Source organism: Rhinatrema bivittatum, chromosome 14 (assembly GCF_901001135.1).
Source record: "Rhinatrema bivittatum chromosome 14, aRhiBiv1.1, whole genome shotgun sequence".
Classification (NCBI taxonomy): domain Eukaryota; kingdom Metazoa; phylum Chordata; class Amphibia; order Gymnophiona; family Rhinatrematidae; genus Rhinatrema; species Rhinatrema bivittatum.
The window spans coordinates 43,455,440-43,473,094 of NC_042628.1; the positions used below are offsets into that span (position 1 = coordinate 43,455,440).

At 46.8% G+C, this 17,655-nt stretch overlaps 1 protein-coding gene across 1 annotated transcript in view; it reads right to left on the bottom strand.

The window, feature by feature from the left end:
• NLRC3 (NLR family CARD domain containing 3) overlaps window positions 1–17,655 on the bottom strand; it is a 103,348-nt gene that overhangs the window by 23,105 nt on the left and 62,588 nt on the right. Inside the window, exons 7-12 of the mRNA XM_029576790.1 lie at window positions 16,467–16,550; window positions 10,548–10,631; window positions 7,635–7,718; window positions 6,572–6,655; window positions 5,093–5,176; window positions 3,019–3,102 (exon numbers count right to left, since the gene is read on the bottom strand). Of these exons, the coding sequence (XP_029432650.1) occupies window positions 3,019–3,102; window positions 5,093–5,176; window positions 6,572–6,655; window positions 7,635–7,718; window positions 10,548–10,631; window positions 16,467–16,550 (504 nt within the window). The remainder of the gene's footprint in view (window positions 1–3,018; window positions 3,103–5,092; window positions 5,177–6,571; window positions 6,656–7,634; window positions 7,719–10,547; window positions 10,632–16,466; window positions 16,551–17,655) is intronic.

The window sequence follows — 17,655 nt, forward strand, 5'->3', positions numbered from 1 at the left end:
GACACCATGGATGGGTGGGTACCAACACACTGGCACCCCCTCCCCATCCATATCCTTCCACATCATGTAGGCAGGGGGGGGGGGAAGAGGATTAGGGGAACAATGGTGCTGATGAAAGGATGGAGGGGGGGGAGAAAAGGAGATGCTGGGTGGGAGAGAGAGAAAGGGTGATCACTGCGCTGGAGCCACTGTGCTACTGAAGGAGGGAATCCTGCGCTAGAGCTGCCACCACTGAAGGGGAGAAAAGAGAGTCGCTAACTTCAGTTTCTGCACAGGGTGCTGGTTAGCCCTAACTACACTGATAAATGTGAGAGCCAAAGAAGTGTATTGCAGCGGCTGAAGATGCCTCCCCCCAAGCTCTATTTTATTGTATTGTATTTTATAAATGTACTTCAGTGTGAGCTGCAAAGGAAAGGCAAGAGATAATTTATGATTCATTGACAAGAGTGTACTAATTATTAGAGATGTGAATCGTGTCCTCGATCGTCTTAACGATCGATTTCGGCTGGGAGGGGGAGGGAATCGTATTGTTGCCGTTTGGGGGGGTAAAATATCGTGATATATCGTTAAAATCGTTAAAACCCGCTAAAAACCCACCCCCGACCCTTTAAATTAAATCCCCCACCCTCCCGAACCCCCCCCAAATGACTTAAATTACCTGGTGGTCCAGCGGCGGTCCGGAACGGCAGCGGTCCGGAACGGGCTCCTGCTACTGAATCTTGTTGTCTTCGGCCGGCACCATTTTCCAAAATGGCGCCGAAAAATGGCGGCGGCCATAGACCAACAGGATTTGACGGCAGGAGGTTCTTCCGGACCCCCGCTGGACTTTTGGCAAGTCTTGTGGGGGTCAGGAGGCCCCCCCCCAAGCTGGCCAAAAGTTCCTGGAGGTCCAGCGGGGGTCAGGGAGCGATTTCCCGCCGCGAATCGTTTTCCGTACGGAAAATGGCGCCGGCAGGAGATCGACTGCAGGAGGTCGTTCAGCGAGGCGCCGGAACCCTCGCTGAACGACCTCCTGCAGTCGATCTCCTGCCGGCGCCATTTTCCGTACGGAAAACGATTCGCGGCGGGAAATCGCTCCCTGACCCCCGCTGGACCTCCAGGAACTTTTGGCCAGCTTGGGGGGGGCCTCCTGACCCCCACAAGACTTGCCAAAAGTCCAGCGGGGGTCCGGAAGGACCTCCTGCCGTCGAATCCTGTTGGTCTATGGCCGCCGCCATTTTTCGGCGCCATTTTGGAAAATGGCGCCGGCCAAAGACAACAAGATTCAGTAGCAGGAGCCCGTTCCGGACCGCTGCCGTTCCGGACCCCCAGGTAATTTAAGTCATTTGGGGGGGGGTTTCGGGAGGGTGGGGGATTGAAGGAGGTAGGATTTGGCAAGGAAATGTTTAAGTTATTTGGGGGGGGTTCGGGAGGGTGGGGGATTTAATTTAAAGGGTCGGGGATGGGTTTTAGTGGGTTTTAGTGTGCCGGCTCACGATTCTAACGATTTATAACGATAAATCGTTAGAATCTCTATTGTATTGTGTTCCATAACGGTTTAAGACGATATTAAAATTATCGGACGATAATTTTAATCGTCCTAAAACGATTCACATCCCTACTAATTATACCTGAACCAGAGCCATAGCCATAGGAGCTCTAATTATTACAGCAAGAGTTTGATTCTAACATCCAGATGTTCAACCTCAGTTCAAACAGATCTTCTGGTCTAATCCACACCAGTTCAGCCAACCCTTGCTTAATTTCACTATGGAATAACTAACTTACATATCCACAGGATTTATTACCTAGGGATTAATCAGTTTACACACATCTTGGGGTCAACACTGAAAGCAGTTTGTCCAGCTCAGTTTGGACTGAGCTGTGTGATGCTGATTTTTAGCTTTATCCAACTAACACAACTGCATAAACTTTACAACTGCTGAAGAGCAGTCCTAAAGTTAACCCATTTATCTGGCTAACTTTAGAATAGTTGGGTATATTCTATTCAGTGATGTGCCCACACCGCTGAAAATCACAGCTAAATTAGCTTAGGTACAATTATTTGGCCAAATTTGCCAGCCGCAAGAGCAGCTGAAAATAAACCACCTTATCTACATTACATCTAAACCTAGAGGGGCCGGTGCAATAAAAATATGCAGTAAAACAGGCACTCAAATTGAGCATCCACCTCCCCTGGGCATGCAGTGTTTTATTTTAATGAGTTGCCGCATTAAAAGGACGCGCCAGGGGAAATTGTTCATCCCATAGCACTCAAAAGCAGCGGGCGCACCCGAGGAGCTGTGGCTGTGAGCGCGTTAGGAATACGGACGCCCAGTATGAGCCACCCGTTTTCTCGCCATGCACAAGAAAAGCCGGAGCATTGTCATTGATCAAGCTGGGAAGCTAAAGAACAGCAGATTTCCTCCCTGTTTCTCCTTTCATTCACACAAACGGTCTTCCGTTTCCCAGATCTGCCTCAAAGTATTTTTTTGCTCGCTCCAGAAACCACCTGGGAGTTTGTGATCTGAAATCTTTTAAGGTCCAAACCCAGAACTTAGTTTTGCAAACAGAAGGAAGCAGAAAAACGCCACTCGGCTAGCAGGCCCTTGACTTGCGGTATGATTTAACGCTAGCTCCGGGGCCGGCATTAAATTTGCCGCGTTAACAAAGGTGCGTTAGCCGAGCGGCGATTTTCTGCATCGGCAGGGTAATAGCCTCATGCACATGGCATTTACATGTGATGAGCGCTATTAACTACGTGTGAGTTTGGACACGCGTTTTGGACATGCTAACTCCCCTTATTACATCGGATGTTAGCCTAGCACGTCCAAAGCGTGCATCCAATCGCTCGTTAAGCTGTGTGCTAAGCTGAGTGCACTTTATTGCATCAGCCTGCGTGTAACTTCATTGGTCTGCAGTTTTCTCTAGAAATTCTGATAATGATGCTGCAAGATATAGTCAGTGAAATAATACATTGGATTGGATCTCATTCCCCATTTATCATGCAATAACCCAGAAGATAACTGTGAATCTTACTCCAGGTCCTGCAGCGTGCAATTCTGGCATAGTGCATTTGCAATCTCCTTTGCTCCTTCCACGCTGATAGAATTTTCCCGAAGACTAGAAAAAAAAACAAAAACCGCACACAGCAATACTGGATTACATTTTCTAAGCTTTTTCTCTTTTTGCTTTATTTAAATAATGGAAAACGAAGAGGAAGAGTCAATTGTAAGCAATCAGCCAAATCTACATGCTGCCAATAAAAACATTTCTAGGCTATAACTGCAGCTTTCGCTCCTGCTCCTAGAGTTGATCATGGCTAGAAATGCTGCAGGAGTGATCATATTTAGCACCTGAGCTATAGAAGAGATACAGGTCGCAAAACCACTGCTGAGTAGTATTGGACGCAGATCTCGGGCCAAAAATCAGTGCTTGATCTATATATGGGAGACGATTATGGGACAAAGAAAGATGATCTATTCAGAGCTGCCAAGGAGGAACAATTTTTAAGAGGGAGACTTCCGGCTCATGACACAGTACACTCCCTTTCCCATGGGACCTTGCAGAAAAATGCCAGTGACAGCAGAGATGAATGAGAAGGATCGATGACAGCAGAGTAAATAGCACAGGAGGAAAAAAGCCAGGAAAACCCCTGCCTCTCCCCCTTTTGCACCTACCACTTCTCAGCATCTTCCCCTTGCTACACATCTGCTGCTACCTCTCCCTCCCTTCCACCCATTCTCATCTCTTCATAGACCTGCCCCTTCTCTCTCTCACCTCTCCACAGCAACCCCATCCTTTCACACCACCTTTCCCCGCTCCTCAGCCTCCTCCTCTTACTCCATCTCACCCCCAAGTCCATCTCCTACTCACACCACCTGTCTCCCTTCCAAACTCCTACTTAGTATTCAAATTTCCATTCTCCCCCATCCCAAAGCCTCTGCCCTGCCCCTTTTCTCCACCTCCGAGTCCCAAGTCCTCACTCTTCCCTCATTCCCCCTCCACCACAACCTCTATTTTTGGAGTCCCACCTCACCCAAGTCCTCAGTCCCAGAGTACCTGTTCTCCCCCCCCCCCCAGTTTCCCCCCCTAAATCTCCCCCCAGTATCCCCCCAATCTCAGAATCCCTGTTTTCCCTTATTCTTCCCCTGCTCTCCCACCCAATTCAAACCCCTATTTTCCCATCCAAATTCAGTCCCTGCCTTCTGGATTTTCCACTCTCCTGCAAATCCCCAATCCCTCAGGAGATTCCTACAACGTTCTTCCTCCTGCCCCCCTCCCTCTCACGTCCCCCCCTCTGTGCCCTTACCTAGTGCCTCTAACCCAGTCCACTGCTCCTAACATCACCGCTGTGTATGCTCTCTCCTCTCCCTCACGCAGGCCACTCCTCAGCCGTCTGCACCATGCAGTCCTCTCTGTACGGGGCGCCGCGCACTCATTAAAATGTGAGCAGAAGAGGCATCTGCACTCGCCAGGGGAGGAGCAGCAGGAGCCACAGTCACGATGGCACTGTCAGGCTGAGGCATGGAAAGGGGAGTGGGGCCCCGTGTGCTCAGGCCTAGGTGAGGGCTTCCTGCTCCTTTGTGGGAGATGGATCTCCCAGAGTGGGAGACCTCCCGCCCAACGTGGAAGACTTGGCAGGTCTGTCTCTCTCGATCGTGAAATGGGAAATGAGTAAAGAGAGCGAGAGCGACCCAAAGACAGGTGGAAGTCGGTGTGCGAATGCTCAGGACTGAAATGCATTGCTAGAACGTTTGGGGAGCGCTGCACTGGAATTTCAGGGGTTGCTGCACGTGAGGATGGGAGAATCGTGTGCGGGTTCAGTACTGGAATGGCAAGCAGTGGGTACTGCAGGCCAGAAATGAGCGGTCACTGGCGGAGATATGCGCGTGGGGCTCAGTACTGGAACAACCCGGGGTATTGCAGAGCAGTATTGAGGGGTACTGGCAGAGCTGTTGGGAGGGCGGAGGGGGAATGTTGTCATGCAAACCTCTCCTGTAACCAATGCTATCAATCTTTTTCTTTCACCAAGCTTTTTTCTGTAAACAAAAGGAGAAGAGACCGGAAAAAAAAAAAAAAAGAAGACATGGCACTGAGCCTGGGCACTTACTTTAGGCTGATTAGACCTTGGTTGGACTTGAGTGCATCTGTCAGGGCAGTGACCCCGGTATTACTGATGGAGCTGCTCTGGAGGCTGTACAGAAATAATACAATAGGTGGAAGTGAAATCTCCAGTCATTGCACAAGTGAATGCACGCTCCAGGTCTCTAGGGACTGCGTGGTCCAGTTATTCACACAAATGTATCCTGGGATTTGCAGTCGTTAATCCAATAAGAAACACAGGACTATAAATCCCAGAATCTTTTATGATGAAATAAATGTAACGGTACTCAAGGCTCTCTCTGCTGTACCCCAAAGGCAGGAAAAAATATCATTTCTCCAACATAACCATAAAGCATCAGGAGGGCCCAAAAACACAGCCACAGACTTACAGAGAAAGCAAGGGAACATTGTCGGCAAATGTGGCCCTCGGCTATCAGGTGAATGTGAGTGAGAGAAGGGAGAAGAGTCACAGACTGAAGCACTATGACAACCACAGCAAAAGCAATACTATGAAGAAATGCTTATTTACCAGTAGAACAGAATTAGTTCTGTAAATGATTACATTAACAACAAAATAAAAACCATGAACTGGAAAGCATGCATATTCCTGAAGAGAAACAAAACTCTTGAGCAGAAGGACCTTGTAAGTCTGTGCTTCAGATGCAGCATCTCCTACAGGGTTTATCACCCCATGAATGAACAGCACATATCTGGGTATCAGGGCACGCCCTTCCCCCATCCTTCTTCCTGCCATGGTGCACGTCAGTCACGTTCTACACCTGACACCAGGGCTGAAGCTGAATGGTGTGGTGGCACCTTTCAGAGGGTCATAGACTGAGCTGTAGGAGACACCATTTGGTGTCAGAACGGTTATTACCACCCTCTGGTGATAGGGGGCAGCGTGTCCTACTCTTTCAGCACAGACTGCTAAATTCTCTAGCTGTATTGCTACTCCATAGCATCAGCTGACAGTTCAAAGGAGAACGACAGGTCTGAACTCTCCCTTAATGCAGCCAACCAAAGGGAAATTGCAGGAATGGGAAAAGGGGCAACATTTTATCTAAGAAGAAGCATTCTTCTATAGAGGAGAGTTGGCAATCCTGCACCAACTACATATGTACTGCTTTGATGTAGGTTACAGAAAACGCTGCTCTGTACCCAGCACTTGGTGTGGAAAATGTATCCTGTTCAAGCTCTAGTACCAATGGATCAGAATCAACTGGACCAGAGCCCGTGTCTTTGTCAAAAGCAAACATGTTGTACAGGAATAAAGGTGGCAGATGCCATCCCACTGCTCTGATGCACATGTGTCTGCTGATCCTGGTGGGACCAATTCTTTCTGAGACCCCTGAGGACACAGCAGCCAGGTTTTCTGAAAGTAGCACTCACTGTGGTATAGCTGGGCTTCTTCTATTAGAAGGGGAGAGGAGGAGGTGGGAGGAGAGGAAGGTACCAAGAACGCTATACAAGAATCCACAGGACTTACTCAAGGGTAGAAAGGCTGCAATTGACTTTCAAAGCCTCTGCCAAGGCAGTAGCTCCCAGATCTCCCACGCAGTTACTGGAGAATCTATTAAAAAGAAAAGAGGTGGAACTGCGACCTAGTGCATATTATCCCGTGATATCTGTAATAAAAGCCAACTTCTCTGAACATTACTCTGCAATACCTGCAGTAAGGGGCAGCCTCACTCAGCTGGCCCTTAATTGAAACAACATCCTCTCAGGGCTATGCAACTGTGGTCCAAGGTGCCACAAACAAGTCTGGTTTACAGGGCATCTGCCGTGAATATGCATAAAATATATTTGCATACAATGGAGGCAGTGCATGTAAATCTACTTCATGTATGTTCATGGCGGATAAGCTGAAAGCCAGTCCTGTTTGTGGCACTCCTAGTCTGCTTGCTTACCCCTACTCTGCGCTATCTGTATTCTATTCAGTACCTCTCAAGGACTATTCGTCTATGGTATCTGCAATAACAGCTCTCTGGTTGCTGGATTGGACTATAGAAGACTGTGAGGATCCTATGTAATCTGGTTGTTTTACTGATTGCATTAACAGTTAGCTGCACTCGGTCTCAGCCCTCCAATGATCTACTTCCATATGCCACTGACAGCCAAAAGTTAGTTAGTTACACAGAAATTGCTCCCAGACATGTAAACAAAGGACTGTATAATCCACGAGCCTTTTCCTTCCCTGGCGATGGAATGACTGAAGCCCCTTCCCTAGTACTTTCCTGTAGAACTGATAGGATGAAGCTTCACGTTCTCTCCGCATGCTTAACGGAAGATGAGATTATTAAGAGGGAGAGTTGATCTCTCACCGAAAAAAGTGGAGTTGGGAACATTTAGGAGGGAGAGAGTGGAAAACATTTACTTTGATCCATAAAGAGGGAGAATCTCCAGCTGTGCTCAGTGTTTCCCCTGGGGTGGAGGCACTGCAGGCTGCTGTAGCCTGCACTCAGTGGAAGGAGAATCCAAGCGAAGGTATGAGCTGGAAGAGCAATACCAGTCCACGGATAAACACGTCTGGCTAACCCTTCCGTCCTTACATTAATTCCTTGAGACTCCAGTTCTGCTTGAGTGCTTCTGCTATTTGTTTGGCTCCTTCTGGTCCGATGGAGTTCTTCTGAAGGCTGTAGTGAAAAAGATGGTGGAATTGTTAGCCACTTGCAAACTTGCAGAGCATCCAAGCCTTCCAGGTCCTCAGGAGACCTTGGATCCAGTCCTGGCAGAGCAGGATTATAAGCCCCAGAATGCCTTGCAATGCATCGGGGGTGAAGGTATTTATTAAGATAAATAAACTAAAATGAAGAAGCTAGGAAGGAACCCAAGTCTCCCTGAGGAACACACACACATATCTTCTGCTGGAAGCCTTCAGCGCAGCCGCCCCCGCTCTTTCACGCATGCGCTCTCTCTTCTGCACTCCTGTCTTTCTCAATCTTCCTTACTCTCTCTCCCTTTCCTTTTCTCCTGGTAGCTCTACCTCACTAGAGATAGAAACAAAAAAAAAAAACAAAACACGAAGTAACGCCAAAATGGAAACTTTGCTCCATGACCACCTCAGGCCAAGGTAATACCAGAGAAACCCCAGACACGGTGCAAGCAGAGCTAAGGAATACACACATGGATTTCCTTAAAACCCAAGCCTAGGATTTTCTGTTATGTTCTTACATCTTTATTAATTAGATGTAGCACACCCTCTTCCATGGGGAGGTATTTCCCTATCCCCAAAGGCTTTATAATCTAATGGCCTTATTTACCCCATAGACATCTCTTCAATGGGCTGTTCAGAGCACACGTTATCCAGCTAAAAGCCACATAACTTGTCCCACGTACTCTATCCCGCTGAACAGAATAGCTTAAAGTTATCCGGTTACATGCAGCCAGATACATGAAAATAGCTGGGTAGGTTTTTCAGTTATCCAGCCTTGTGTGGCCGGATACCATGCTACTTAACCAGATGTCTTTAAAATATCTCCGGCTAAGTAATGCCGTCTTGAAAGAATAGAAAACAAACAAATAAATGGCCCAGCAACCCCCAAAAATATCTTATAAAGGCCATGTCAGGCTGCACTCTCCTACCCCTCTCGTAGGCTTTAAATGTTACAGAAACCCCCTGTCCCGGTGTTTTATAGCCTGCACCCCCCCCCCTTTCCCTCCCACTCACCCACAAGGATTACAAATGTCATGGCATCCTCCCCCCCCCCCCCCCCCCCCGGATATTCCCCATCCCCACTAATACCCGTTATTGCTGGGAGCGAGGGACCCTCTGCCCCACTTCCAGTGCCTCCGGCATTGCCTCTCATAGAGCAGCGCTGGAAGTACCAGGAGGAGGGTAGAGGCTCCCTTGCTCCCGGCAATAAAAGATAAGGTATTAGGGGGTGGATGGGGAGGAGGATTGGGGGGTGGGCCACTGGCCCATTTTATTTATTTGGATTCTATTCTTTAAAGACAACATCACTTAGCTGGATATCTTTTAAAGACAATTGGTTAAGTAGCACTTTGTGCAGCCACACGAGGTCAGATAACTTGAGACCTGCTTGGAAACAGATCTAAAGTTACCCGTCTAACCTAGCCGGATACACCTGATATTCAGCTAGGTTAGCCAGATAACCCAACCTGGAATGTCTCTGAAACGCCCTTTTGTATCTGGCTAAATTATAGCTGGAGAACTACTTATCTGGCTTTAACTTAGCCGGATGTGGCTGAATATGCCGCATTAGCCATTTAGACAGATAACTTGCGAGTCTAATTGGCTATTAAACCCCACTCTGCTAGTCACCTTGACTATAACCTCTGGCAACAGGTTCCACAGCTTGACTGTACACCGAGTGAAAAAGTACTTCTTATGGCTTGTTTGAAACCTGCGGGTTGTTATCATGGAGTGTCCCCTTGTTTCAATATTATTTACAAGGATAAAAAAAACCTATCCTTTATTTCCCCGTTCTGCCTCTCTCAAAATTTTATAAACTTAAACAAATTGTTTAAAAAAAAAAATTATTAGGTCACCGCAGCAGAGTACAACATAGAAAGAAAATATTCCAAGAGAAATCCAATAGAGCTAACGGCGTAAACCAATAGACATCATCTGCGCATTAAGACGGATGACCTCAATTTCACTCCACACTCATACCACGCGCACACACATCCACTCGTACAGGCTGCTTAACCCAAATACATTAAAATAAAGGTCAACAGCAAGAAAAAGCAAATCAGAGCAACAAACTAGAATTCTATAAACTTGTCATGCCCCCCCCCCCTCTCAGTTGCCTCTTTTCTAATCTGGACAGCCCCTAACCCGTGTAGCCTCTCTCCATTTTTGTGGCCCTCCTCGTCAGCCTTTCCAGGCCAGCTATCGCTTCCTGGAGATGGGGCGACCACACCTGCACACCCATTGCTCCTCACAGGGGAACATGCTAGTTTCTGTTTTACTCTCCATTTCTTTTCGCGTCATTCCCGTCATTCCGGTTTGCTTTTCTGCCGCAGAAAAAAAAACCTTCCGTGCCTTTCAGCAGCTGCGAGCAACGACTGCACTACATTCCGTGCCACGTTCCAAAAGTGTGCGCACTGCGCCTGCAGCACTTACAGACGATGCAGCGAATAGGTTACGCTTTACATTATTCAAGCAGCTCCCCCCTGTAACCTCTGGCTAAAGAAATCTGGGAATGGAGAAGTCCTTGGAAGAGAGGGTGAAGGGTGTGCGGTCAAACTGGAAGCATAAAAGAGTTATAAAATAGCAAGTTAGGATCCCAGAGGGTCTGGTGCTAATCTGGGATCGGGAAGGAATTCTGTTTTTCCCCACTGTTACAGAATTAGCTACAGATGCACAGCGTTTTCCCCCTCCCCTCCCCTGGATTACCCCGGGCAGAGAGCTGTGAGGCAGGCAAGTGAGAGCTGGACTGGATGGGCCTCTGGTCTGCTTTCAGCCTAACCAGCAATGCCTGGGGATGGGAGTTACTCACTGGAGGGTCATCAGCTTGTGATTGCTTAGCAGCGCTTCGGCAATGGATTTTGCGCCCTCCTCTTTTATCAGATTGTTCTGGAGGCTGTAGAAACAAATCAAAACAAGGCTGTCAAGGATGGTATTCAAATAAGTAATCTTAGTTTTGTGGGAAAGTCACTTAGAATTAATTTTATTTCTGTCTAAGCCCTGCATGGTAAAAGCTTCATTTTTATTGTAATTAATGCAAATGGTTCAAAATTATCTTCTTCAATATAAAATTGCTTTGCTAATTTCTTCCAAGGTAAGAAGTGTCAGCGCGCCTGAGCACATGGACTCCCCCATCCAGCCTCCCCTGGGCTTGCACATAAATTCAGTGGTAGCTCCCCTCATTCACAGCCAGTAGCGTCACGGGGCAAAACGGTGCCCTGGGCACTTGTAGGGGAGAGGGGTCATCCTTCTATGTAGCAGCCAACCAGGAGTGCCCAACTCTGAGGATGCAGCCAGTCGCGTGGGAAAATCTGCGCCGGAGCTCACTTCAAACCCTTTCATTACAATGGGGCAGCTTTCCCCTTCTGAGGGTCCTACTCACAGCCCCTCTGAAGATGTAGGGGGAGGCTTATTGGTTTTGATAAATTGAAGGAATTTTGACAAATGCTACTAATATATCTATCTGCCTACAGTACCTGAATGTAATCCACTTTGAAGTGCTGAAAAAAGTGCGAAAAGCAGAATATAAAAAGAAAAATCTAAATAACACGGTGCTATTACTGGGGAATAAAACAGTGCTATTACTGGGGAATAAAAACAATAAAATCCATCAGAGACTAATTTAAATTGCTCACACTCACACACATACATGATGCGATCCAGAATAGGTCCCCCTCCCCTGAAAAGGTTAGGATATGATGTCAGGGAGATTCAGTGACAAGTTTAAGGTCACACATAGTAAGCAATGGATAAGGGAGGGGCGGAGAAAGATGCAACAGCACCTCCAAGACCTGTGCTCTGACCACCACCATCAGGAACAAAGAAAGTTACAATCTGGCAAACCTATGGAGTGCCTTGGACATTAATCATCCACTACTGTGCACAATGTCCAGGACCAGCCCACATGGAGGAAAACTGTACTACAAGGAACTCAGCAAAACACGAGAAAGCAACAGGAGGTGGAAAAGCAGGAATGGAAAAAAATAGCATGCTGAGGAACGATTCAATAAGGCCATCTGTCTTGCTAGGAAACCCAGATCAGTCATAAGAACATAAGAAATTGCCATACAGGGTCAGACTGAGGGTCCATCAAGCCCAGCATCCTGTTTCCAACAATGGGCAATCCAGGATGCAAGTAGCTGACAAATATCCAAACTGTAAATAAATCCATGCTACTAATGCTAGCAATAAGAGATGGTTATTCCCTAAGTCAGTTTGATTAATAGCAGTTTATGGATTTCTCCTCCAGGAACTTGTCCAAATCTTTTTTAAACCCAGGTATGCTAATTGCCTTAATTGCATCCTCTGGCAATGAATTCTAGAGCTTAATTGTGCATTGAGTGAAAAAGAATTTTCTCAGATTTGTTTAAAATGTGGTATTTGCTAACCTCATGGAGTGCCCCCTAGTCCTTGTATTATCTGAAAGTGTAAATAACCGAGTCACATCTACCCGTTCTAGACCTCTCATGATCTTAAAGTCCTCTATCATACCCCCCTCAGCCATCTCTTCTCCAAGCTGAACAGCTCTAACCGCTTTAGTCTTTCCTGATAGGGGAGCTGTTCCATCCCCTTTATCAATTTGTTCACTTCTCTGTACTTTCTCCAGTGCATCTATATCTTTTTTGAGATGTGGTGACCAGATTTGCACACAGTACTCAAGGTGCGGTCTCACCATGCAGCAATTCAGAGGTGCTATAACAGTCTCTGTTTTATTCACCATTCCTTTCCTAATAATTCCTAACATTCTCTATTTGCTTTTTTGACCACTGCATTACACTGAGCCGATGATTTCAATGTATTGCCCACTATGACGCCCAGATCTTTTTCCTGGGTGTAACTCTTAATATGGAACCTAACATCGTGTAACCTCAGCATCACTTTGCACTTGTCCACATTAAAATTCATCAGCCATTTGGATGCCCAATCTTTCAGTCTTGCAAGGTCCCCCGTAGTTTATAACAATCCATTTGTGATTTAACTACTCTAAATAATTTTGTGTCATCTGCAAATCTGATCACCTCACTTGTTATTTCCCTTTCCAGATCATTTATAAATATATTAAAAAGCATCAGTCCAAGTACAGATCCCTGAGGCACTCCACTGTTTACCTTATTCTACTGAAAAAATTAACCATTTAATCCTACTCTCTGTTTCCTGTCTTTTAACCAATTTGTAATCCACGAAAGGACATCACCACCTATCCCATGATTTCTTAATTCTCTTAGAAGCCTCTCATGGGGGACTTTGTCAAACGCCTTCTGAAAATCCAAATATACAATCTACCAACTCATCTTTATCCACGTTTATTAACCTCTTTAAAAAAATGTAGAAAATTTGAGGCAAGACTTCCCTTGAGTAAATCTATGTTGGCTGTATCCCATTAAACCATGTCTATCTAACTGTTTTGTGATTTTGCTTCCTATAAGCCATCTACAGATTCACACATAGGGTATCATCGTCAACTGCCAAGGAATTGCCAATGATTACGATTGTACACAAGGCATGAGTGTAACATCATTGACCTATTACAGTAACCTGTACTTGCTTATGCAATCCACCACTGGGTCACCTCAAGCAGCAACACCCATGGATGTACAGTACTGGCAAATAGGCAGGCAGCATGCCCCACAGGGACGATGAAAGAGCATGCATACTTGCGATCATCCTCCCCCTCCCCAACCCCTAGCTGACCCTCCTCCTAATCCTCCTTTCCCTGAAGTGCCCCTTTCAGGCTCAGTCAGGAAACTCATACAGTTGCTGCAAGGAGAGGAGGAGGAGGAGGGCCTTCACAGGGGACAGTGAGAACATCCACTTTCAGAGGATCCATGGCCTGTGCTGTCTGCTTGTTTTCTAGCATCACTCTTCCACAGGTACCTCTGTTCTGGGAGTCTCAGACTTGATTCACTTGCTTAGGTACAAAGGTGAAATGGATGAATAAGGTTTGGTGAGGGGGGCCTGAAGAGAGAGAGGGCGTGCTGTGGGACTTAGACACAGCACTGCGCTGAGATGGGAAGATGGGGGGGGGGGGGCTCAATGGCAGAGAAACCAAGGAGGAGGAGATAAGGCTATAAGCACTAGCTCCATGGGTGCTTGAGCACTCCCAAAATAAGATCTGCCTCCTGAGTTATCTCTTCAAAACTCCCAAACTCCCAGCAGCTGAGAGGAGAGGAGAGGTGATGCAGGAAGAGATAGTGAATCCCCCCTCCAGAAATGTCAAGGAGGAGGAGAACGCTGCCATTACATTGAACTGCAGCAGGAAGAGGCAATATAACATGAGCCACCAGCCTGGGAGAGTCAGAACAAGACTGAAAAAGTTATCAGACCTCTATTGAAGAGATACAAGTCAGAGTTTCAGGTTAGGGGATTTGCATATGACAGTCCTCTAACTATCTCTAATGAATTTGTGAAATATCACTTCACAAACATTGGCAAAGTCCTAAATTGTAGAACTTTGACCAAAAAGATGGATTTTTGTTGGAAATGTATTGAAAGACCATCTTATCAAACATCCTCATCCTGAATGACAAGGGAGAGGGTCAAAACACTTAAGTACCTGATTTTTCAGAGCAGAGAAAGGGGCCAGGCAGGATGGAACAGCATACACTTGTTCTCTTTCCATAATCTTGTTTGGTTTTGGCCTTATGGCTGAGAGGAAGTGGTCTCTCCAGGCTGAATAAAAGCAAAGAACTGGTCATGGGCTTAGCTGAGATGGAATTACTAGAGCTATAATCACTGAACAATGAGCAAGCCATCAGCCTAGTTGAGCTATAAACCCAAGCAAAGGAAACCCTTCCCAATGAGGGAGAAAACCTCAAGAAATTGGCTGTACAATGGCAAAGTTGGGTGCCCTAGGAGGACATGAACTCCTGTGATTGATTGGAAGGTGATGCTGTATCCCCCACACCCACAGGAGGATGGACCCCAGCAGATGATCCCCCAGGAGGGTGTACACAGGAGCATTACATGGAGGAGGAGGAGGAGGAGGAGGAGATGGGTTCAGGCATTAGCTCCATGGGTGCATGAGCACTCCCAAAATCAGATCTGTCTCCTGAGATATCTTCAAAACACCCAGACTAGCAACTGAAAGGAGAGGAGAGATTAAGGGTGTGATGCAGAAGGGTTCAAGCACTCATGAAGCTGGCCTATGGATGAGAGCAGAGGGCTGAGGATGGTATTGGAGGGGCTAAAAAAAAAAAGTGAGAAGAAGAGAGTGAGGAGGAGAGAGAGATGGATGGTGACAAGCAGAGCGGAAGATGGACAAAATAATGCCCAGTGCAAGGGTTGCTTTTGGTGCCCCTCTTCCCTTCTGAGCTTGCATGTTCACAGACTGACTCACAGAGGCAGTGTGGTGTCCTCTCCTTCCCGCCCCCAGCTTGGTGCTGTAGGCCAGGGATTCCCAAACTATGGCCAAAGGGCCAGATGCAGCCCTTGACTGAATTTCATTTAGCCCACAGTGGCAACAGCAGAAGAAGATTGATTTGGCCTTCAGTGGCAGCATCGAGAATGCATTCCACTACTACTGCCATGTCAGATACTTGAAGTGCAAGTGGCAGCACAAAAGAGCAGCATGGACAGGCCTAGTCATGCAAGGACATCATTGATTGGCTGCATTAAGCTTTGCTGCTGTTAGTGCAGGTAAAGCCACTTGGGCCACAGACATGGAGAGGTTGTAGTAGGTCACAGGGAGGAAGATACTAATGCTGTTGAGCCATGGCTCTGTAGCACTGCCAAGGAAAGTCATAAAAGGATGGTGGTTCCTGGAGCTCCCAACCAATGCTGCCATCTCTTTGGAGTTGTGGGGGAGGGGGCATGGATATCGTCCCATAAGGATGCAGGCTTTGGAAGCAAAGAGTACAGAAATCCTTACTATAACCCAGATACCAAGTCTGTCCCTGGATGAGGGTCTCGAGAGGGTGCTGTTTTGCAGAGGAGAGGAAAATGGAAAAGGGATAGGAGAATGCGATGAGAAAGGGGAATGAAGTAGAGATGGAGCAAGAGTGCATACCACACACATCCATAATCATCCCATCCCCGGCATTCATTCACCCTCCCTGGCTTATTATTACTGACACTATCTGCCACACCCTGCACCACAGGGATCCCTGCCCCTTGCCTCCCCCTTAACCTAGCATTTCAAATCACTGAAAGGGCCAGACATGGTCTGCCTCCTCAAACTGTTCTTTGCAAACAAGTCGGGGGGGGGGGGCTCTCTCTCCTCCTCCCTCCCCACCCCCCATCCACCTCAGCAGACTGAGGAGAGCTCCTGCCCAGTCCTCTCAGTGATTTGAAATGACCTATATTGCCCTTCACTTGAAAAGGTTAGGGCCTTCTGCCCTAGGCAGTCACCTTGCTTTCCCCAGCCCTGCTGAAAGGGAGCAGACAGTAAGACAGGAGAAAAAAGCCTACCCACTTTAAATAAATAGGTCTTCACCCTTGACTGTATCCAAGGATTGCCTAACACCACTATCCTATTACTAGACACCAGGAATGTCCTGTTACTCCACCCAAAACGTTTCATATATGTTTATAGCTGCTTGATCATGTGTTGTTCTGTGGATTTTAAAGGAATATCAGTCCTGGCTCTGTCTCACTTTAAGGTGGAACTTGCTGCTCCGATTTCCCTAAGACAAACAAGCGTGCAAACCACAGATATCACAGAAGAAACCCAGGACAAGCTGAGTCTCTCCATGCCAACTGGTCAACCTGGAAAGTAAAGATTTCTGGAGCTTACTTCAAGGAGAGCAGGATCTGGTTTATCTTCAGGGCATCCGCCAGAGCCTTTGCCCCTTTGGATCCAATTGAGTTACTGCGAAGACTAAAGGTAAGGAATTGAGAAGGAAGGACACCAAATTACATAAAGACATAAAACGTGATGGCAGATAAAGATCAAAACAGCCCATCTAGTCTGCCCAGTTGAGATTCACTCACCTTGCGTAGATGCACTAATTCCCATATGCAACCCAACATCAACTCCCTTCTCCCCCATGTTTTCTACTCAACTTCACAACTCCTTTCCTACCACTGCCCTACACAACAGTCCCAAAAACCTGCCACAATAATGGCCTCCATTATTTCTGCCATATTTCCTATTTCTCTCATCGAGTCTCATTTCAAAAGGACTTAAGGTCAGGCTCCGCACCATTTTGATAGCCCTTCTCTGTCTATATCTTTTTGGAGGCATGGCCTCTCTTTGTCCCACTCTCAAAAGAGTAAGGCTTGAATTTGGATGCACTTTAAAACACTGTGTCTCCTTTCAATTATTCAAGCTTTGCTTTGGTGTATTGTGCCACATTCCTAAAAGCAATCTTGAGATTTTGGAAAATCACAGTAGAAAATTAAATCTGAGATTTATCAATTTTCCCAAGTCGCCGCTGGTTATACTTGGAGATATGCTCAGGAGATGCTTGAAAGTAATTCTGAAGATCCCAGAGGAGTCCATGCCTCCTATTACCAGGGTCTTCTACATTCCATCTGAGAAATACAAAGAGGGCAACATTCAAAACACGGATAACTTGTCAGACTAAAGTTAGCTGGATGCCATAAGTTATCCGGGATATTCAGCTGGAAAAATGTCAAGCTGATTATCAACGAATAGCGTTAACTGGCTACTTTCAGGCGCACGTTAAGCTTATGTGGCTATATGCAAAGAATATAGCTGGATAAGTGCCGACCGATTTAAAGATAAGTTCAGGATGGCAACCAGGGCCAACATGAAGTTGGGGCCAGTAAGCCCAAGCTCCTTGAAATATATTCAAAATATGGCAGACTGAAAGGTGGGCCAGTCCCCTTCTCTCCCACCCAGGGAACGGTTGAAATTTTTGGCAAATCTGAACCCCTTCGTATCCCCTCCCTCTCACCCCTCCCTATTTCGCCTCCTCAGGCCCTTTAAGCCTGCCACAGTTTGAACAAATTTTGGGGGA